General features: G+C 40.1%; 1 protein-coding gene across 2 annotated transcripts in view; it reads left to right on the top strand.

The window, feature by feature from the left end:
- The window catches only part of MAP3K20 (mitogen-activated protein kinase kinase kinase 20), a 66,411-nt gene that overhangs the window by 23,840 nt on the left and 18,709 nt on the right, over positions 1-23,862 (top strand). For both annotated transcript variants that reach the window (XM_081181114.1, XM_081181113.1), the window contains exons 5-9: positions 34-99; positions 4,525-4,553; positions 4,676-4,813; positions 11,091-11,177; positions 17,935-18,009. In XM_081181114.1, coding sequence (XP_081037240.1) covers positions 34-99; positions 4,525-4,553; positions 4,676-4,813; positions 11,091-11,177; positions 17,935-18,009 — 395 coding nt within the window. The remainder of the gene's footprint in view (positions 1-33; positions 100-4,524; positions 4,554-4,675; positions 4,814-11,090; positions 11,178-17,934; positions 18,010-23,862) is intronic.

Raw genomic sequence — 23,862 nt, 5'->3', positions numbered from 1 at the left:
CTTCCTTTCTTTTTAAAAACCATTTCCTTTTAGGAATGCACTATTTGCATATGGAGGCTCCAGTCAAAGTAATTCACCGAGATCTGAAGTCCCGAAATGGTAAAACAGCATGAATTTACATGTTCTTTTTTCTCTTGCAAATCATGGTTTTTCAGTGCTAGTTACTGAACACAGGAAAGCGATTCTGCCTTCAGTTAAAATGCTTACTAAGCATTGCTGGAAAACACTTCAAAACATGTTTCGATTCGCCTCTAATCCTGTTTGTCTTCAACAAAGTGTATTTAGCTTGCTCTCTTTTTAGCTTCCTTGAACTTTACCATTCTGTACAATTATTCTAAGATGCATTTAGGTAAGCAGAGTTTTCGTGCACCTCTGGACAGTGGCAAAATCAGAACACATTAGGTTAGATTCCAGGATAAGTTAATTGTCCCATGTATTTTAGAGGGCACTAAGTTAGTCATGATTAACTTTCTATAGCGCTTTTCAGTGGGACATCTGCAAGTAACCTAGGGCCTCCCCATACCTACCATTTATAGTGGAATAGTTGCTGGGGTTTGGGGGATTTTGAGGCATGTTGCCACACAATGTCAGCGTCCTTCAGCTAATATTCCCAGATATTGTACTCAAAACCCTGCTTTTTCATTCAGAGATTTTCCGCCCGGGTGTTAGTTACAATGGCCGAATCCCAGCTATGTCCACGAAATTCCGGGTGTATGGGAGCCCTAGATTTGGCAGACAATTTTTTTATGCCCCTTCCCTCAAGCCAGTGGAAGATGTTAAGTTTATGAGCTCAGTTCAAAGGAGATACATGACAGATAGAAATGATGGCCTTGGCAGCAGTCATGAGCTGCATACAAAATTTCATCACAATAACCAGAGTCACCATTGTTCAGGCAAACATGTAGTTCCTTTTCTAATCTCCTCTACCCCCACAAGATCAGTACAGTGGTACCTCAGGTTACATACACTTCAGGTTACAAACTCTGCTAACCCAGAAATAGTGCTTCAGGTTAAGAACTTTGCTTCAGGATGAGAACAGAAATCAGGCTCTGGTGGCGCGGCGGCAGCAGGAGGTCCCATTAGCTAAAGTGGTGTTTCAGGTTAAGAACAGTTTCAGGTTAAGTACGGACCTCTGGAACGAATTAAGTACTTAAACTGAGGTACCACTGTATTCTTGAACAGTAGGCATAATTTTAAATATAAATAAATCGCAAAAGTGCTATCCCCATGTGCAGGCTCATAGCACCAACAATAATTGCCTGGAAGGATGTTAAGGCTACATTAGGAGAGTGACTACAGCCATGGAACTTTTCTCAGTTTGGGCAGAACCCTCCATTAGCGTGGAAAGGAAAACTCCACACTCACTCTCTAATAATGACTGTGGCCAAAGATGCAGACAATTAGTTACATACAGTCATACCTTGGATCCCGAACTCAGTACTTGGGCTTGGTACTCGGTACTTGGGCTTGGTACTCGGACATTTTGGCTCCTGAATGCCACAAACCTGGAAGTGAGTGTTCCGGTTTGCGAACTTTCTTTGGAACCTGAACATCCGACAGGGCTTCTGCGGCTTCCGATTGGCTGCAGGAGTTTCCTGCAGCCAATCAGAAGCCGCTCTTTGGTTTCCGGACGTTTTGGATTCCGTTCGACTTCCAAGGTACGACTGTATTCACTTTTAAAAATGTTGGATCGACCAGCAACTGTTCTGTAAATGGTAAGTGTGGAGAGGCCCTTAGTCTGGATTGTGCCCACTGCCTTGTGGAATGTGCATCTCTGGGTGGGGCTGATGGGAATTGGAGTAAACTGGAGGGTCACATGGTCCTAATCTGTTGCTCTAGTTGCACAATGAGTTAAAATATGTTAAGAGTTCTCCAGCCATGAAAAAACATGCTATGAGTTGCAAGCCATGTCCTTGTCAAGAAAATGGCTTAAGCTATTGTTAATGCTCCAGGTGAGAGGCTGTTGAACCAAGTTCAACACAAAATATCTGTAGTTTTTCATCCATTGATCTCTTCCTGCTTGGTAGTAACTGCAGTTCATGAATCTCTGTGGCTGTTATGCAAGATAGAATTGCTTTGTGCCAACTGGGATTAGTACTGTGGGATACACCCAAAACTAACGTGCAAAGGGGGGGGGGGAGGATGAAAGGGGCTTTATTTCACAGTAATGTTGCTATTAGTTGTTGCTTTAATCCTGAAAGGATTTTTCTCTTACAATCACATTAAAACGGGCTGTGCCTCATTTTCTTTTCTTGATTTTTGACCAGAGAAATCCAATGTTACCTCTACGTAAAATATATTTTATAACTGGTACTTAGATACTGAAAACCAAACATTCACAATTCTGTGTAAAGTTTTGTCTGCAAACACAGATAACTTCGGGAAACTGCTTCGGAAAACGTTTTGTTTGAAATGTGGTCGATCCATCTTGTAATTTATTTAATGTTGTGCCTTTTTAGTATTTATTGCTGGGTATTCTAATACTTTGACCAATTATTTGATGGCCCTTCTGACAGAGTAGGAGAACTCCATGTTGGATTAGACAAACATCCAGCCCCAGTGTTTTGGGAAAGGATTTTTTTTAAAAAATAGAACTTTCATTTTTAAACATTTTATTCCCGCCCCCACCCCGTAAAAGTTGTTTTGAAATCCGTTACTACAAAATAAAGTTAGGCATTGGCAAAATAGTCAGGACTATATAACACCTGTGACTTTGAACACTGACACGAAACGGGGACCAGCAACACCAGTCTTAAAATCTTTACATTTTAAGTGAATTATAAAACAAAGAATGATGAACACACTAATGAACAAGGTCAAATCAGGGCATGGTGCATGGTGAGAGAGAAACCTGTGTACTACTCCAAATATTGTTGGGCACCAGTTCCCATCACTACAGCCTGCATGGCCAATGATTGGGGATGATGTCAGTTGCAGTCCTGGGCCACAGGTTGCCCACCCCAGCATGAAGGCAACACCCTTTCCCTGTTATTGGCCAGCAGCACTTGCTGCATAGGGGTATTCTTGTTCTGAATAGAAGAGGTTCTGTTTCGCTAATTGTCTGTTATAAACCGTTAAAAGGGAAGGCAAAGGACCCATGGATGGTTAAGTCCAGTCAAAGGCAACTATGGGGTTGCGGCGCTCATCTCACTTTTCCGGTCAAGGGGCCTGGTGTTCGCCCACAGACAGCTTTCTGGGTCATGTGGCCAGCATGAATAAATCACTACTGCCGCACAGAAGACTGTGACGAGTGCCAGAGGGCACGGAAACGCCATTTACCTTCCCGTTGCAGCGGTACCTATTTATCTACTTGCACTGGTATGTTTTCGAACCGCTAGGCTGCCCAAAGCTGGGGCAAAGCAACAGGAGCTCACCCAGTTGTGCAAATTTGAAATGCCAACCTTCTGTTCGAATTCACTTGACCGGGTGAGCTCCCGTTGCTCTGTCCCAGCTTCTGCCAACCTAGCAGTTCAAAAGCATACTAGCGCGAATAGATAAATAGGAGCAGCAGGAAAGTAAATGGCGTCTCTGTGTGCTCTGATTTCCGTCACGGTGTTCCATTGCGCCAGAAGTGGTTTAGTCATGGTGGCTACATGACCCAGAAAGCTGTCTATGGACAAACGCCGGCTCCCTCAGCCTGAAAGCAAGATGAGCACTGCAACCCCATAGGTGCCTTTGAGTGGACTTAACCGTCCAGGGGTCCTTTACCTTTTTACGTTTTACCTATAAACGGTTAATGTCTTCTAATCCACTTTAAAGCTTATGTGGTTGTGTGTATACTATGTTAATTATGCTATGTGTAAAGATTTATCCTTTATATGTAAATTGATCCCAAATCCTAATATTCCGAGTGATATTAGATAGATAGATGATAGATAGATAGATGATAGATAGATAGATAGATAGATAGATAGATGATAGATGATAGATGATAGATGATAGATGATAGATGATAGATAGATAGATGATTGATAGATAGATCCCTCTGTTCACTCTCTTCAACAGTTTACATAATTTTATAAACCCACGTCATTTTCTCACTCAGTCGTCTTCTTTTCTCCCTAAACTATAATACTGTGAATATTTTAGATTTTTTGTTGAGAGTAGGTGCTCCAATTGCTAGATTATATTGGCTGTTCCTTATCTGACACCTCCTGCTCTGTGGTACTCTGAATATGCCAGGTGTCATGCCTACAGTATAGATTTATATGACATGGCATTATAATATCCGACAGTTTTATCTTCAGTCTCGCTCCTCAATAAATTTTGACACTGAGTATTTTCTTCTCCACTGTCATAGCGTGCTGAGTTTACTCTCAGTAAGCTATCAACCCTAATATCAATATTTCTTTGGTGGCCATGGACAATTCAGTATGAGATATTTCAGTGTCAGTTAAATTTATTGCCAGATGATTCAGCTAGAGAAATGATATGAACTGTGCTTTCCAATATGTACAAGCCCATCATCATTAAATAATTTACATGACAACTATTTACATGATTTCTTTCTTTTTAAATTTTCAGTGGTCATAGCTGGTGATGGAGTATTAAAGGTAGGAAAATATAAAGCACCTATAAAGTTTATTTGCTGTTGCACCCTATTTTGCATCATAGTTGTCCCCCCGGCTCAAAAAAATGTGGACGCTCATTTTTGTTTATATACTGCTTTTTCTAGATATGCGATTTTGGTGCTTCAAGATTCCACTCCCATACAACACACATGTCTCTGGTTGGTACCTTTCCTTGGATGGCTCCAGAAGTTATCCAGAGTCTGCCAATATCTGAAACATGTGACACTTATTCGTATGGTGTGGTGAGTAGCCTATTTCTTTGTACACTACCATACACGTTCAAAAAAATTATCTTTGGAGAGGCCAGATTCAGCTGGCCACTCAAGTCTCATCTAACACAAAGCCAGGAAAAGATAGTGCTGGTTGTAATATTTTTAAAAACATTTTTATTCTTAGAATTGGTAGTCACGTGTCACACAGAGACCTTCGAGTGGCTTGCAGTGTACAGTCGTACCTTGGATTCCGAACGCCTTGGTACTTGGACGTTTTGGCTCCTGAACGCCGCAAACCTGGAAGTGAGTGTTCCGGTTTGTGAACGTTCTTTGGAACCTGAATGTCTGACGGGGCTTCTGTGGCTTCCGATTGGCTGTGCTTTGGTTTTCTTTTCTTTTTTTAAATAATATTTATTAGTAGTTTTCAGAATTATAAGAAGAAAAAAAACATTAAAAAACAACACTATAATAGACAAAAAAGAAAGAAAAAACACAAAAACCAATACAAAAATACAACAAAAAGATAAAAAGAAAAAAGAAAGCAACACAAATCCCAGATTACATATCTAAAACTTCCATTTGCTTGTTTCATTGACTTCCTCACACCTCCCTTTTTGTATTCTAGTTTAATTAGTTATTTCAGCAAATTCTTTCCATATTTCTCAATTTTTGTTAAAACATTTATCCTAACCTAATTTAATCTAATAATTAACTCAACCAATCCTTTCCATATTTCCCCATATTCTATTATTCACATTGCCTTAATTAATTTAACCTTATCTTACCCTAAAACACCTTAAAGCTTGAATCTTAGTTATCAAATATACATTACTCCTGATATCATTTCTGCTAAAGTCATATAGTTTCATTCCAACATTTTCCCTAATACTCATTAATTTTTAGCCAATTCCCCAAATAGAAAATTTTCTTTATAGATTTTCTTCCAATCTTCATCCAACGTCCCTTCTTCCTGGTCTTGGATCGTGTCAGTCCTTACTGTCCATTCCATCTAGTCCATCAACCTGGAAGCCTTATGTCCGAGGCCCTTAAGTCTCTTCCATGTCCCTTCTGCAATTCTTCTTCTTCTTGTTTATACTTGCCCTTTTCCTTGTCTTTTGTTGGTCTCTTTCCTTTCTCATTGAGGGGTAGGCCTCTGGGGGATTCCAAGCCAAAATTGTCTCCATCTCCCTTCATCAAACCCGCCCATTCCCCACAGTCCCACTCCCCACAATCCTCAATATAGTCCAAAAAGTATTTAAAAGCATATTCCAAGGTCTCTCCAACGTTGGGAACCTCCTCAACTCCAGACGCCCCCTGGCCCACTCCAACTTCAATCTTCAATGGCAACGGCTCATACTCCTGTAGAGCCTCGGGACTCTCCATTTGTATTATTTGGGGTGCAACCGCATCCTCCTCCATTATCTTCTGCACTTGCCCAGTCAGTACAGATTCATGAGTTGGTGCCTGGATAATTTCTGTATCAATATTCCCTATTTGCCCACAGTTATTAACTGCAACAGTCAAATCCATTTTCTCATTCATCAAGTCCATCTTCTCATGCATCTGTTCCAGCAGGGCACTTGTCTTGCATAAGGCAAGCACCCATTCTTCTTTCCAACTCATCTTTAGTCAAGGTCAGAAAAGCCTGTTCCCACGGTCTTAATCTCACATCTGTTGAGCCCTCAAATGTACTGCAGCAACAATTTGACAAGCTCCCTCTAGAGGAGGCATTTTCTATTTGTATCCATTTCTTTTAGGCAAGTCCAACAAAGGAAAATTACTTTCGTTTTTCAGATATTTTTCAGATATTTTGTTTCTTTAAGATGCAAAAGGCAACATTGAAATCAGCTTGTTTCTCTTCTTTAGCTGTCTGTCAAAATATTCCATTGACAGTCAATGAACCTCTCCAACAATTTCTGTCTCTGACACCCCGTTCCCAGGTTAGAGAGGGTGGAAACTTATCCTTCTTCACTCTCTCTCCTGCTAGGGTTGAACAAAGTTCCCCCCCTTTTCTCCTGCTTCCAAGGGGGTTTCAGTAATTCTAAATGAAGGAAATTTAGACTTTTTTGACAGCTTTCCAGGCTTTAGCTTACAAAGTTTTTGCTTTAGTCTATATAAAAAAAGCGGAAGGCAGACTTCCTGTTTTGAACCTTCCCACTTTGTTACCAAATTAAGAAATTTCTTGATCCAATTTTCCGTTTCTACTCATGGGTACTTGTTTTAAATCCAATTGTCCACAGGAAAAAGTCAGCGCTCTCCGGCAATGGCTGTGCGGCTTCACTCCGTGAAAGTAGCAGTCAGTTTGCAGCACCGCGCTTCTCACCCCACTTCGCTCCGGAGCCCCTAAATGGGATTCCCTGTGAGTAGGGGGGCGCTCCTGGTGCCCTGCCGAACCCCACGTTCCCAGGCTTCCTCCGCCTGGGATTTCTAGCGGGTCCCCGCCTTCGCCGCGGCGGGAAGACCCAGTTTCCACGGAGCCCGTTCCTCCGAACAGAGGAACTCCGCCATTCACCGATGGCGCTGACCCGGAAGTCTCTGGCTGTGCTTTGGTTTTCGAATGTTTTGGAAGTCGAACGGACTTCTGGAACGGATTCCGTTCCACTTCCAAGGTACGACTGTATTTAAAAACCTTAAACATAAATACATTGTGATATCAACATGTTAATACAAAAACACATGCAATTCGTAACAATCTATAAAATACCCTCTCCTCAAAAAGACAGATGCAGGAAGCTCTATCAGCACCCTGACAGACATACAAGGCACACAAATCTGTTGAATGTGTACTTGTGTGCTCATTCCTTTACAGCTGCCTCAGTATTTCTTGCACACAGACACACTTTGTTGACATCTTTTCTTCAACATGATTCTTGTGGTGCGTGTTTTGCCTATGTTTCTCTGTCATGTGTCCTGTTCAGATATTACTCTCCAAGCCTGATAGGACAAACACCAAGGACCCAGGAACAAACCATAGCACTCATAACCAGTAACAAACCATAGCACTAACAATAACAGTAATAATTATTAGTGTTAGAACTGAGACTAACAACAATAAATACTTATTGTGGGTGGTTGTCTTTGCAACCCATGGCAGAGATCTTTAGAAAATTACTCCCCACTCTTCTTAAGACTAAACTAATGGGTTCCGTGTCCTGGGTTAGGAAAGACTCTCCTAGGGCAGACATTCCCCTCAATATAAAGTAAGGAGATTGGGGAAGGGATGAGGAAGAAATATTGGGTCCCAAAGCCCAATACCACTTACAACATGTCAGGGTGAGGAGAACTCTTCACCCAGTCCTATTGATCCACGCTCCATTGATCCATTGAACCGCAAAGCTCAAAGCCACCAATGCCGGTCAGTTTTTCATTCTCACTCAGAAAATCGTAAGATCTGAAGACATAGGGTTGAATTCATATAGTTTGTATAGCATATGGGTGCCTTTGAAATCAGTGTGAAAAGTTAGATGCCATGACTAACTTGGATTACATTGATTTCTTACTGAACAGTTAACTTAATCTGTAATTTAGGCATTGTTTTCAGAGGAAATCCATCTCAATGGAGGGATGAAGTTCAGGTATAGGAATAAGTGCCTTAATCTTTATCCCATCTTTAGACTGGTTTAAATAGGATAAGTTGTTATATCACAATGGCAGATATGTGCAAGTTCAGTTCAGAGAGTCTCTCTTTTTCAGCTTGGATTTCCCCCACAATGAAAATAACTTGAAAAATTACCTGAAAGTATAACATTGAAAGAGCACACAAAGGAACTTCATGTTGGCTCACTACTTGTGCATTTGACTACACTGTTAACCCCCCGCATGAAAAATTTGCACGTTGGTGCTTAGTTAAATATTTATAGATTACACAAGGATATGCTTGGGTGCATTTAATTTCTGATCTAGATAGAACTTTTGCCGTTCAGTCCTAACCATGTCTCTTCAGAAGTAAAGTCTGTTTAATTCCATAGAAATTATTTCCAAGTAAGTGGGGCTGGGATTAGACTGCAATTCTTAACCCATTTACATACGCGTAAACCCCATTAAACTCAGTGGAACTGTGTCTACAAGTGCATAGATTTGCACCATTAGTAGTGCACTGGCTTACATTCTCCAGCCATCGGTTCAGCCAAGCTTTCCTCTTCATAGGTCTTCAACTTCTCCAAGCCACAACCCTTTACGCCAACAATGTGTTTTGAAGATAAAGAATTAATCCATGAAAATCGTGTCTATTTTTCTTTTTAAACAATCTCATCCATAAATACAAGTTTTGAACAGCCTGGTATCACAATTTAGAGCACTTACAAGTGGCTTTTGTGCTAGACAGACATCTGCTTTTCATCCGTTGAAGTGCAGCTGAAATTCTGATAACAAAGAGTAGAATCCTTTTCAAATGTAAAAGAGTGAAGATGTCGAGAAATGGCATTCTGCTGGCAGAATCCATGGCCTTTCTTTTATTTATTTTTTCCCTGGGTTTTCCCCTGCCAGAATGGGTTGTATTCATTGAACTATTATATTGTTTTCTATCTTCTATTTACAATGTTAAAGTGGGGGGGGGGGAGCATTTTCCCACCATAGTACAATATAATGCTGTCAATCCATAGGTCCATAGTTTTTTCCTTGGTCAACTTGAAGTTGCCTCTTCTGAATAAATCACAAGAACATTAGGAAGGATTGCATATATTAGTTAGTTTTTCCTATAATTCACATAACTTTTTGAGATTTGGCAAACAATTTCATGAGACCGGGGCACTTTAGGATAAAAATCCATTGAAGCCTTACTTGGTTGTAAGTTCTGTGGGAAACAATGGGGCTTGTATCTGTGAGATAACAGGTCCTAGGATTGTACTGCAACTTGTCTACAAGGGGCTTCCACTTAAATGAATGAAATATACTTGTAAGTAAATGAGTTTGCAGTCAGACTGTTTAACACATAGTTGGCCTACCTATCCAAATGCCATATCAAGTCTTAGGATTCCTGTGGTCTGTCCAATAGTTCCTTAGCCATTAGAAATGCCTGTGCTCCCATGAGTAGACATATCCTTCTGCATGAGGCAGAAAATAATATGCAGTCTTTCTACCTGATAGGGGGAATGCTTATGGGATAATGATGATAACTCTGAAATTGTCACAGCATATTCAATTTAAATATCAGTTCAACAGGATTCCTTTTACCAGTGAATTTGTATATATATTTAATTGCAGGGGTTTTGTGTAATAAATTTCCCTTTAGAAATGTAGATCCAGTAAGATTCGTCTTTATTACACTGAGCATGTGTTGCCTTGGATATGAAAACCTATTTATAGAGTGAGTGAGAGAGACACTTCTTTTAATCCAGCTTTTTAAGATAGTTCAGCCATGTAAAACACCCAGACTTCTTTCCTAACTAGAATTGGTAGCTAGCGATCCACTGGGCTTGTAATGTTTCTCCAGCACAATGTATGGAGAACAGGTAGTCCTGTTTTCTTGGGAAGCCTCAGCTGCCATTGCCAGTAACATTTTGGGAGCCATGCATATGCTCCTGAGTTAAAGACTAAAGTTCCTGTGAGCTTTGTTCATCAAACTTCTGGAGTGGTAGCATTAAAGAAAAAAAGAAAAAACAGGGTTTGCATACATAGCAGCTTACTGTGGCTCACTACTTGTGTTTTTTCTGGTTGCCTTGAATGACCTTGAATATCTATTCACTGTTGTTTTTTCCTCATGGTTTGATTTTTATTTACTGCTTCTGAATCAGAAGTCATTTCATGCAAAGTGAACTATCCCATGCCCAAGAGGGTAGGTTTTCCCCAAACTTCATTTGTATGACTTCCTCACCCTTTCTTCATGGAAGTTCTTCTTCGTCTCCATTTGCATAGCTGTCCTTTTCAGAGACGATGCATCAGGACTGGATAAACCAGATTGAGATTTGTATAATGTGTTTGGCTGCACAAAAGAAGACAGCAACTAACGAAATAACCGTGTTCATGTACACAGACATCAGTTTGGACATTTTAGTGAAAGGATAAATGGACGGAGGCAGAAGCAAATCTCAACCACCAGACTTGAGCAACTGAGGAGCAAAGAAAGATTTCAGCCTTGTGTATTTTACATCCAAAATATAACCCCACACTTCTCTTTATCATAAAAAACTGAGAAATATTCAAATTTAATTTAGTGTGGGGATCTTGCACACAAATATATGTCCATGTTCCTGCAAATGGACTCTGGTTGCCTGGTAATTGGATACAGATAGTGCTGTATCAAGGCTTAATAATGTATTTAAAATACAAAGTACAGAAATAAAAATTCTTTCCTTTTTTTCTATTCCAGGTTCTCTGGGAGATGCTAACAAGGGAGGTCCCCTTTAAAGGCTTGGAAGGATTACAAGTAGCTTGGCTTGTAGTGGAAAAAAACGAGGTAAGACTACGTTTCTACATTCAGGTACATAGATCAGAAAACAGTATTGGGTTTTGCAAAAGACTTTTTCATCTTCTTCAAATTGAAAGTAAGTTCACGCGTATGGAAAGATTAGCAGTAGGAGCTAACACAAAGGGTCAAAGTGATGTTATTCCTCATGAATGGACCCTTTACATCTAATTGTTGCAGCTTCACATCGTGATGCTGTAGATCAAAAATTGTACAAGTACTGTACTAGTTTCTCAGTCTCAATTGTAAAACCTAGGGGTTTGTTCTTAGTGATGAAAGAAGCCATTGCGTCCAAGGTAGGGGAACAGTTTAACTCCATCTCCTGCGTTTAGGACATCTTTATACTGGCCGGGAGTTGATATATCTGTAAGAGACCTTCAGCTACTTCAACTTAACTCTCCCAGCAGGAGTCACTATAGTACAAGAAACTGCCACTTAGATGAGGATTTCAAAAATAAAAGAAGAAAAAATAGTTTAAAAAAGAGGGAAATTACAGTTTTGCCACCTACGTTCTCGGCTACATTGAAGATGAGATCCTCACTGGTACTGGTAAGGCTCTGCCATAGTTGCAAGCTTCCTCATGCGGTGTCTTTCCATTTCAAAAGAACTTCAGTGGCGTAAACACCCTTTGTACAGGGTCCCCAGCGTTGCTTTTCTTCTTCCTACAAATTGAGGCTTTCAGGTAGTTGAACATGTGAGCGTTTATTTGAACGCATGGCTCCTTGATGTCAAAGACACGAAGTACGGGTTTTTCTTTCTTTCCCCCCACTAAAGGGGGGAAAAAATTAAAGTTGTGGCTGTGTCACACACCAAGTATGGAAATCCTCTATCTAGGCAGACTGGAAGGTTGTGGGTACATTACTTAATAAAAAGCTACTTGGCTAAAAAGCGACAGCTCGGCTTCTTGAATTCTTTTATATATATAGCTGGCTTCCCCAATGGTTTTAGACTCTTTAAAGTGTTATTGGGGGAAAAATATTCCTAGAAATACAGGTGGGAGTGAATTAATGTTTAAACCACCTTCTGCCTTTTAAAAGTTCTTATTGAATGTTAGGTTGGCTGTCCTGTCTGGGAAACCATATGGAACACCCAACTTAGTTGGGAATATTTCCTTAATTCAGAACAACCTTATGCTTGTAACTTCCTACAGTATAAGTTTAGAATAATAAGGTGTAATCTGTATGTGTTCCATTTCTAAGCGTGAAGAAAAGCTTATTGGTTCAGCACAATATTTCTTCCCTTGGGGACGAGGCGATTGAGACACAAATTTCCTCCATATACACCAGTGCTTTGGTTTCATAGTTGGATATGGGAATCTGGTATATAAGATGTATAGTGTATACCATGTTGACCACTTAGATCGCTGCTCTGCTTAGTATGGACATGATCCAGCCAAAATTAGGCACTTTAAAAACCTCATTGGTTCCAGTGCTCAACGTTCTCTCTGTTGAAATAAATGGAACATAGAACTATTGAACTTTATCTAGATTGACTATTCTGCCTGAAGTTTGCGTAGAAGAGGGAATGTGAGGGAATAATGTTAAATATATGAGTGCTGACTTTGATTTTAATGGAAAGCAAGGGCCTGCCAATTTCTTCAGTGGACTGGAAATGATGAATAAAAACCTCTAATGGTCATTGAGGTGTTATATAATTTTTAGTGTCCGGACAATAGAGCAAAAGTTACGGTGCCCATGTTTTTGAATGGAACACTACAGTGATGTTTGGAAACTGATGTCACTGGGTAAGATTACCATACTGATTCTGTTTTTGTTTTTTGTTTGTTTTAAAAAAAATATGGTGTCAAATTGTTGCCTGCTTATTAAAGCTGTGAAATATTTGTGTTTCTTTCTAACGTTTTAAAAATCCTAATAAATTGGTTAAGTGCTGTATGGTGTTTCTATGCAGACAGAATCACTTGACAGTAGAAACTTCTGTCGACATAAAGTGGGAGAGAGGAGGAGGAGGAGAGAGGTGGTTTTTGCCAATTTCCACCCTCACTCTATGCCTTCTGGATCTGCTCCAGAGGGTTGGGGGACCCTCAGAACAGCATAGAAGGTAGTGGGGGGGGGGCTGCATAGGAGAGGCAAACGTTTGCTGATAGAAGTCCCTGCTGGACAGAATTGGATCAACTCTGTATGTCTCGAAGGTCCCATCTGTACTATACACAAATCAGTATCATACCCTAAAGAATCCTGGGCACTGTTAGTTTGTTAAGGATGCTGTGAATTGTTGGGGGACCCCTGTCCCTCTCTGAGAACTGCACTTCCCAGAATGGTTACCGGTTAATCTCTCTTACCAGGAAACTCTGGGAATTGTAGCTCTGTTAAGGGAATAGGGGTCCCCTAACAGCTCACGGAAGTCTTAACAACTAACATTTCCCAGGATTCCTTGGGGGAAAGCCACGACTGTTTATAAAGTGGTATGGTACTGCTGTAAATACATAATTTAGATGGGGCCTGAGTTCCAAGTTCCCTCTCAGCCGTCAGTCTGCAAACTATGTTTGTTGCCCTTTTAAAGCACATGTAACACAATTTAAAAGTTCATTACGTCCTCCAGAGAACTGTAGTTAAAGGGTGCTGGGAATTGTAGCTCTCTGAGGAGTTAACCTACAGTTCCCAATGTTCTTTTTGGAAAGCAGATTGCTTTGGATTTGCTTTGTGACCTAAAGTTTTCGCTATGGTGAGAGAACAACTAAACCTCACTTTTGTCCCAGGCAGAATTTCTTTCTTGTTATAGTTAGAGCAGATTACAACCCTTAGAATGGTTGATTGTGGAAGTACACTGTTTATTAACTGTCAGGGGTCCTTTACCTTTAATGAGTAATAATTAAGACTTTCAGACTCATCTATCCTGTAGGTTACGAAAAGAATGCTGAAGAATTTGCATCCTTCCTCAATTTAGAATGTGTTTAGACCAGCACACATTTTATCCTCACAACCCTGTGACATAGATTAGGCTGAGAAATGGCAATTTGCCCAGTTCCACCACGTGAGATTCCTAGCTGGGGATCTGAACCCATATTTCCATAATCCAGGTCCAGTACTCTGTTCATTAAACCATACCAACTCGTAAGTGAAATATCAGTTCTTTAAATGACTTCTTCCTCATTCCACTAGAGTTTTTCTTGGTACTTACATGTTTTAAACTCCAAAACACAATCCTAATATAAAAGTTCATATTAGAGATGTCATTATCTAACATCAAATTACTACTTAGAAATGTCACTTTTATTAGAGTATGACACTCTTTGGGACCTGCTACCTATATATTACCTGACAAATAACATTCTACTCAAGTAAGATGGATGCAAGTGATGATTACATGTCTTTTAGTAACTCATTTTCCAACTCCTAGAACAGTGAGGGTTACAGACAAATGCCATTGCTAGACTATCAGTTGTATTTTTAGGCAAATGACTTGACTGAGGATCAAGTGTCATTGCTACTTTGTTTATGCCAAGTAGACTTCTTGAATATACTTTTGGTATAAAAGTTTTTCACATTTATTGTACTCATTATTTAATGATTGCATATTTGATTAGCACTTGCTATGTATATTTTATGGGGGTTTTTTACCCCCCCCCCATGGTATTCTTTCCTGAGTTTGCATTTCATTCTTGTTTTTAACACACAGCTGTTCATAAATTCTTGCAGGTCCCATTACACTTATATAGATATCTGTTTTGTTTAGCTTACTTGACAAAGTGGCGTGCAGGTCATGGCAACCTTAGGGAGCAACGTGAGTGGACAGAAGTTCAGATTTGATTGCTTTGTATAATTGGGTCAATTGTGTTAATCAATAGAATCTTTCTCAATGAAAAGGTTGGTTTTTTAGATAGCTAATTGCATTACTGAAAGTGTGTAGACGCATTCTTATATGTTGATCACAGCTTGAAGATATCAGGTTTTTGTGCTTGTACACAAATCTGCTTTTGGCACTGCGTCTGCCTTCTGTCGCTAGGTTACTAATTGTTCACGTTGGCAGTAAGTATTTCAATCTTATGTCAATATTTGCAATATGAGAGTTTTCTTCCCACTCTTGAATAATGTTGTTATTTAAGGTCTTTGAGTATTTACATGTTAGTTATTCTTGCAACACTTAATTAGGCTTCTTGTATGGCTTCATCAGTTCGTCAATAAATGTATGATGAAGGGTGACTTTAGCATTCTTACCCTACTAAATCTAAGGCCATGTACAGTTGTTTCTCTGAAGCATCAAAAATGACTTAACCCTTCCTTCTGCCATGGCATTAACCCTGCAGTAGTTTAACCACTCAAAAGTTCCATTTACTAGAAAAAATGGAGGAAAATTGTGCTTAAGTGTATTTGCTTCAGTTTTCTAATAAGCAACTGTAACATCTTCCTTTAGTCCAATGCTGAACTAATGATGAGGTTGACTAGATGTGGGTCATCTAGACTAGATTCAGGCCTTCTTCAATTTCACTTTTAAGAGAATCTTAGCACTTATTTTGGGCAGAGACCATAGTAGGATACCCTGCTAAGGAAAGTGTGTTATCATGACAGCTGTACAATATCTACACGGTACCTCTGCAAAGCCCAACAATACTAATAACTCAATAAACCAGTTCTAAAACTCTTCTGATTTCACTCCTCTGTGTTTGGTTCATCTTGCCTTTCTTGTTCCTGGTAGTTTTCATCTACTAGAAGGTTTGTTCAGAAGTTAGATTCTTATGCAACTCGGATTATTCATGGTTAACTGGGAGTGACAGTGGATTGCTCCAGTTAAGTAGGAACTTTGTTAGAAGACTGCTTAGCACAATCTAGCACTTTAGTTCAAAATAGGTAATGGACGCCAGTAAATATTAGTACACATACAAAACAGCTGATGAGAACTAATGTGAGATACTTGAACATGCACTGCCCAAGGAAGGATTAATTGGAATAAGAACAATAAATAATATCTACTGCATTTGATGTTTATGGTCTGTAGTTCAAATAAACTGAGCTTGTGCGTGGGAAGAATACTATCTCAAATATATGAAGGGATGCAGAATTGGGAAAACCTTGGGAAATACATATACAGAGCTATATACAGTCATAATAAGAACCTGTGGACTTGTGCTTGAAATTAAAAATATTAGAGGAATAAAATTATGGGACAGTTTCCCTAGTACAGTTTTGAAGAGCCTGGTTTCCAGGCAGGAAGATAGTATATTAATGAAGACTATAGACTGAGGAATGGAATTATTGTAAGATCTTAGGGCTTTTCTATGCAGATGATACCCAGCTCTACCTTTCTTTCAAATCAGAACCAGTGAAGGCGGTGACAGTCCTGTGTGAGTGTCTGGAGGCGGTTGGAGGATGGATGGCGGCAAACAGATTGAGATTGAATCCTGACAAGACAGAAGTACTGTTTCTGGGGGACAGGAGGCGGGCAGGTGTGGGGGATTCCCTGGTCCTGAATGGGGTAACCGTGCCCCTGAAGGACCAGGTGCGCAGCCTGGGAGTCATTTTGGACTCACAGCTGTCCATGGAGGCACAGGTTAAATCCGTGTCCAGGGCAGCTGTTTACCAGCTCCATCTGGTACGTAGGCTGAGACCCTATCTGCCCGCGGACTGCCTCGCCAGAGTGGTGCATGCTCTGGTTATCTCCCGCTTGGACTACTGCAATGCGCTCTACGTGGGGCTACCTTTGAAGGTGACCCGGAAACTACAACTAATCCAGAATGCAGCAGCCAGACTGGTGACTGGGAGTGGCCGCCGGGACCACATAACACCGGTCCTGAGAGATCTGCATTGGCTCCCAGTACGTTTCCGAGCACAATTCAAAGTGTTGGTGCTGACCTTTAAAGCCCTAAACGGCCTCGGTCCAGTATACCTGAAGGAGCGTCTCCACCTCCATTGTTCTACCCGGACACTGAGGTCCAGCACCGAGGGCCTTCTGGCAGTTCCCTCACTGCGAGAAGCCAAGTTACAGGGAACCAGGCAGAGGGCCTTCTCGGTAGTGGCGCCCTCCCTGTGGAAGGCCCTCCCACCAGATGTCAAAGAGAAGAACAACTACCAGACTTTTAGAAGACATCTGAAGGCAGCCCTGTTTAGGGAAGGTTTTAATGTTTGATGTATCATAGTATTTTAATATTCTTTTGGAAGCCGCCCAGAGTGGCTGGGGAAACCCAGCCAGATGGGTGGGGTATAAATAATAAATTATTATTATTATTATTATTATTATTATTATTATTATTATTATTATTATTATTATTATTTCTCCTTTTCCAGAGATAGTATGCTGGATAAGGTTTGCTTCATACTCACTCAGAATTGAGAAGAGATTCAGAAATTTCATATCTATTCATAAAACAACATATTCTTGCTGCGTGAGTGTAAGAAACTCTCTAAGTTACATTAAGAGTGTGGTTGCTTCCAAGGAGGAAACCTCTAGAATGGTTAGAATTGGTCTGGGTGGCACATAATAGATGACCTATCTCAAACCATGAATTGTAAAATTCAGTGGTAAAGGATCCATCATTCTTGGTGCTAGAAGATCATCTCTCTTTGAAATGGCACAGAGACAGCTTGATTTGTCTCCAAACAAAAACAATCTGTTCTACAGGGCTTTTGCCTATTCCAGTGCTTGCTAATTCCTGTACTTTGTGGTATAGTTTCTTTCTTTCTTTTTTTTACTGAGAACATTGGAAGATCTGCTTTCATATGGGAGCTGGGGTTTATCTTCTGCTGTTCATTTCTAGTCCCTTGGTTGTCCAACTGTTGTCTTGCTTCTATTACAGAGACTGACCATTCCCAGCAGCTGCCCTAGAAGCTTTGCAGAATTGATGCTCCAGTGTTGGGAAGCAGATCCAAAGGTATTTATTTACTGTTATCCACTGTGTGTTTTAACTGTACTGTGTTTTAAAAAACAAAAACAAACCCCAAACCCTCCTGTTGCAGATGGGACACTAAATGTGAGATAAGAATTTTCCATTTGTATTATTTCATTTCATTTCATTTCAAAGCTGGTAAAATGACTATGCTACCACTCAGTGGATTTGTAACTGGCTGACTGACTGAACCCAAAGGGTGCTCATCAATGGTTCCTCTTCATCCTGGAGAAGAGTGACTAGTGGGGTGCCACAGGGTTCTGTCTTGGGCCCAGTCTTATTCAACATCTTTATCAATGACTTGGATGATGGACTCAAGGGCATCCTGATCAAATTTGCAGATGACACCAAACTGGGAGGGGTGGCTAACACCCCAGAGGACAGGATCACACTTCAAAACGACCTTGACAGATTAGAGAACTGGGCAAAAACAAACAAGATGAATTTTAACAGGGAGAAATGTAAAGTATTGCACTTGGGCAAAAAAAAATGAGAGGCACAAATACAAGATGGGTGACACCTGGCTTGAGAGCAGTACATGTGAAAAGGATCTAGGAGTCTTGGTTGACCACAAACTTGACATGAGCCAACAGTGTGACGCGGCAGCTAAAAAAGCCAATGCAATTCTGGGCTGCATCAATAGGAGTATAGCATCTACATCAAGGGAAGTAATAGTGCCACTGTATTCTGCTCTGGTCAGACCTCACCTGGAGTACTGTGTCCAGTTCTGGGCACCACAATTCAAGAAGGACACTGACAAACTGGAACGTGTCCAGAGGAGGGCAACCAAAATGGTCAAAGGCCTGGAAACGATGCCTTATGAGGAACGGCTAAGGGAGCTGGGCATGTTTAGCCTGGAGAAGAGGAGGTTAAGGGGTGATATGATAGCCATGTTCAAATATATAAAAGGATGTCACATAGAGGAGGGAGAAAGGTTGTTTTCTGCTGCTCCAGAGAAGCGGACACGGAGCAATGGATCCAAACTACAAGAAAGAAGATTCCACCTAAACATTAGGAAGAACTTCCTGACAGTAAGAGCTGTTCGACAGTGGAATTTGCTGCCAAGGAGTGTGTTGGAGTCTCCTTCTTTGGAGGTCTTTAAGCAGAGGCTTGACAACCATATGTCAGGAGTGCTCTGATGGTGTTTCCTGCTTGGCAGGGGGTTGGACTCGATGGCCCTTGTGGTCTCTTCCAACTCTATGATTCTATGATTCATTTCCACGTACCACCCACCCTCTCTGTTGACACTGGATAAGTTTAAGGGAGCCAGGATTTCAGGTACAGAGCCTGCAATCCTATATGCACTTACCTGGGAGTAAGTCCCACTGAACTCATGTAATGGATTGCCCTGTGAATTATCTGGGTAAGCGTATATTATCATCGGATTTAAGCAATGAACAAAACTTCATAAATACAATAATAATTATAAAACTATAACAAATTCCTTTTTTGTATCAATCATATATTTATTATAAATTTTGTTAGCAGATGTTCTATTTTCTTTTCCCTTATAAACTGTTGAATTCAGGCACTGCAGAGGCCAGGATCCCTGCCAGTTCTTTAAATTTCACCCTTGAAAAGTCTTGATAAATGTTACCTCAAAAATCTTCCCCTATATTGAATAGCCTGTGCCCCTTAAACATGCCCACATTTCATTGGGTGTCAGGATTGAACTCCCACGCTCCCTCCCTCCCATTCTGAATAGAGGAAAGAGTTTATTTTTACGAGCGATCACAGTGTTGCCTGATGTAGATGTCTTTTTCACATTGTTGAAGATGCCTAATGGGGAAGGAGCGTGCCCACACAATTTGGGTTCCTGTCCCTTTTTCTGCTCATTTAGGTGTGGTGGCCAATTTGTGTTCAGCAGTCATTTTCTGTTACACCACATCCTACAGAGAGCCATTCTGTATTATGTTGCACACCCCGTGGCCGCCATTTTGTGACTGGTGCCCATTGAACTTCCTCAAAATTCCAAATGTTCCCACTGGCCCAAAAAGGTTGGCAGGCCCTGAAGCAGACTGACCTTCTTCATTTGGCCCAAAGCATTTCTCAGCAATACCATAACAACAGTGAGCACAGTGATCTACTTTACATCTCCCCTCACCACGACCACAACCACCAACTCCTTTTCCAGTTATCAGGGTCCCAGAATTTATTTACCTTATATTGCTAATAGTAATTTGATACAATATTTCCCTACTAGATGAGTAATTTCAAATCTTGCTTAAATGCTTAACTTTACACTTAATTCATATATATTTTTGGTGATCACTAAAGAGATATCCACTTGATTTCTGGCTTATCCCGTGATAATTCTTTTTACCCTTGAGGATTTGCCATTCAGGGTGGAGACATTCAACCCACATTTTAAAGCACATTTTAAACCTAATTCAACCGTTCTAGACACAACTCAGCTATCCATTAGATCACATGCTTCTCCAAGTTTTGCAAAAGCAGTTTCCTTTCCAAAAATATGTCTACAGTGTTATAGAACAAAAATGCGTTTTTGGGTGGGGCAAGGGAATTGCATACAATTTTACATGCCAATTTTTGCGTTGCTTAAAAAAAAAGAATGCATAAAACATTGAATGCATCATTGAATGCATGTGACACTAACGCAGAACAGAAATAGTCCGTCCTGATGTACATTGTTCCAAATCTAAACTGGGATTGACTGATGTACTTTGAACCAGCGGATGCCATGGTTGGTGCAAAGGAATCGAGTCTTTCCTCCATGCCCTCATTCACATTTATTGCTGTGAGGCTGTAGCCACTCATTACCCATGTGGGAACCACAGGGAGGCATGAACTACTGAAGCAAGCCATTAGGACTCTACATTAGGAATCAATTATGGAATTATATCAACAGGTGGAAATCATATACTGCCAAGAATGCACCTGCTGCCATTGCTATCCTTCTGCTCCAAGCTGATTAACTGTAAACTATACAGTAGGGTCCTAAAAATGTGGGTTTTACAGGAGTAGTTGAGGGAAATAGCTGTGTGTGAACATGCAGAATAGACGTGGGATGAGGTGAGGGGAACGGCAACCGCTGAGCTCTAAGCAGTTGTCTTACAATTGTGTGCAAGATGGACCAGAAATGACAGACAAAGAGATCCCTTCACCTAAATGTTGAATAGGCAGCTCTTGCATAGAAGAGCACTTGTCTCTTTTTGTTATACATTTGACATTTTTTTAATGTTGTTTGACATTTGAAATAAAGAAATTGTCTCTCTTTTATAATGCGAAAATCACTTGGATCTGCCTGGGAGAGACACCTCAGCATTGTTCCTAATTGTTTTTGTGCACTCGAATTAAAATGCACGTTTTAATTGCTGCATCTGTAATTTTAGCAGAAATGGTATAATTACAGGCGTGATGCAGAGAGAATGTGTATCATCCGTTTATTATGTATCCACATTTTGGTTTCAACCTTTTGTCTCAACCTTGTCTGGGGTCTGTCAGACAGACTAACGGAGGCGATGCTCTCTCTCTCGAGAAACATTTTAACTCTGACTTTTTCAGTTTTCAACAATTACCCCACTTTTTTTCAGCATAACAAAAGAAGCAATGAAGGCAGAAGAAAATGCAAAGAACTTATGACTGCTTTGCCTGAGACAGTATTTTTTTTTTTAACTTGAAATAATCAGGTCATCCTTGGTTATGTGGAGCACATTTCCCCCTGCTCTGTTTCTGGACTGCATTCTGACCCAATCTGCCTGGTAACCACAGTGCTAGAATTGGCACAGGGAGGCAAGGATGTTAAAAAGTTCTATAAATTTGCACACTCAACCCAAAAAACATCTTACATACTACTATTTTATGATTTTCAAGGACCTGATTTGAAGATGTGGACAACAAATGTTCTGTTTACCTATGCAAAACTGAAATATTATAAATAACTCCACGTCCTTTTTGGTAACTTCTGTGTAAAGTGAATCCTATGTGCTTTTACAGAACAAAGGCTTCACACCACAAGAAAGAAAAACACAACTGTATTCTGCATTTGTGTGGCTAACTTTCACAATGAAATGTCACTGTCATGCCTCATGAGGGCACACAAAACTTTTCCAACTTTTATTGTGCTGGGCCTCAGTGTTCTCACACGCTAGGAAGGTATTCTTTATTTCTTGTAGATTAGTTTGTTCTTGTAATTGTATTGTGAAAACTTCAATTAAAATAAAAACCCCCCATTACTATTTTAAATGTCACTTCAACAGACAAGCAGTCTCTTGATGAGTTAAACAATTTGGTACTTATTTTGAATGCTTTCCCTCAGTTTTCATCCATATTCTTGTTCTCGGCCCTGAAATAAAGACGTAATTACAAGTAGCGTGCTACTTTGGTACTTATTTTTGATACTTTCCCCCAGTTTTCATCCATATTCTTGTTCTAGGCCCTGAAATAAAGACGTAATTACAAGTAGCGTGCTACTTTGGTATTTATTTTTGATAATTTCCCTCAGTTTCCATCCATATTCTTGTTCTAGGCCCTGAAATAAAGACGTAATTACAAGTAGTGTGCTTGCTTTTGATTAATCAGAATGGCCTCATGCTGAAGCAAATGTATGAGCTTTGTAAAACATGATTTTTTTTATTTTAGGCCACAAATATAATCGATATTTATGTCCCACTTTTTGACTGAACATGCCCAGAGTAAATTCATAAAAACCATACAACAGCGTCATAAACATATAAGTGCAACTTACTAAAAGCAGTAACAGCAAACTCAAAATAACACTTTAAAGAAAACAAAAGCAAGGGTAAAAGATCATACACATAAAACTGGCAGTAATAAAACTAGGAGTTACATGCAAAAAGCCTGTTGAAATAAGTGTTTTCAAATACGTATGGCAAAAGAGAATTGACAGAGAGAGATATTGATTGGTTTTAAATAGAAGAACATTTCAGAGTTGCTACCCTGTCTTTCTAAAGGCTCTCTCATGCCCAATCACTGAATATCCCAAGTTGGACCAAAAGTGCGTCTCTGGGTAGCCTATATGGGAAGAAGCAGTCCCTAAACCATTTAGGGCTTTAAAGGTTTGAACCAGCACTATTGAACTGAGCCTTGAAGTGAATAGGAAGCCAGTGTTTGCATACAATGCTTGTGAGGCATACAAGGTTAGTGTTTGTAAAACTGATATTTAAAGTCTTCTTTTTTCTAAAAAAACAATCTGGACTTATTTTCCTTACTTTATCTCAAGAACGTGGGTTCCTGCCATACAAGTGTATAATCTGTAGTATGAAGCCTTCCTATAGGGCTGCAGTTTCATTTTACATACATTTATTGCCACATGGCCATTATGGGAAGGTGTTTCAAATGCAGCATAAGGCAAATTTCTTTCTTTCTTTCTTTCTTTCTTTCTTTCTTTCTTTCTTTCTTTCTTATACACCACCCTACACCTGGAAGTCTCAGGTACAACATATAAAATCAAACCAAAAGGAACAACCCACAGGAACATTTTTGAAGACTGGGAAATGGCAAATTCTGATGTCCTTCCGACATTTATTTGCACTTATGTGCTATATCCATGGTTAGGATTTCAAACCTTCAAGAAGCGGAAGAGACCTTAAAATCTGCAAATTCTTCTCCTCACCAAAGCCGGACTCCCTTTGAACCAGCCTTTTCATATGAATTAATAGAATTAGAATTAAACATGGTGTGCTGTAAGCAGAAATTTCGATCTTGTCAGAGGTGCCACTGAGGGAAGGGAAGGAACATTGGTCTCCATATTAGTTTCATTGGAGAAGTCGTCATCCTATTATCTGTGCTTGAGAAAAAATTCAAAAATAGGTTTAGGAGTCATTAGTTACCATAGCATTGCACATGAATAATAAA

The sequence above is a fragment of the Podarcis bocagei genome (assembly GCF_964188305.1).
Source record: "Podarcis bocagei genome assembly, chromosome: 1".
NCBI classification, from domain to species: Eukaryota; Metazoa; Chordata; class Lepidosauria; order Squamata; family Lacertidae; genus Podarcis; species Podarcis bocagei.
Note: the sequence above shows the minus strand (reverse complement) of the source record. Positions and strands in the feature narration are given on the sequence as shown.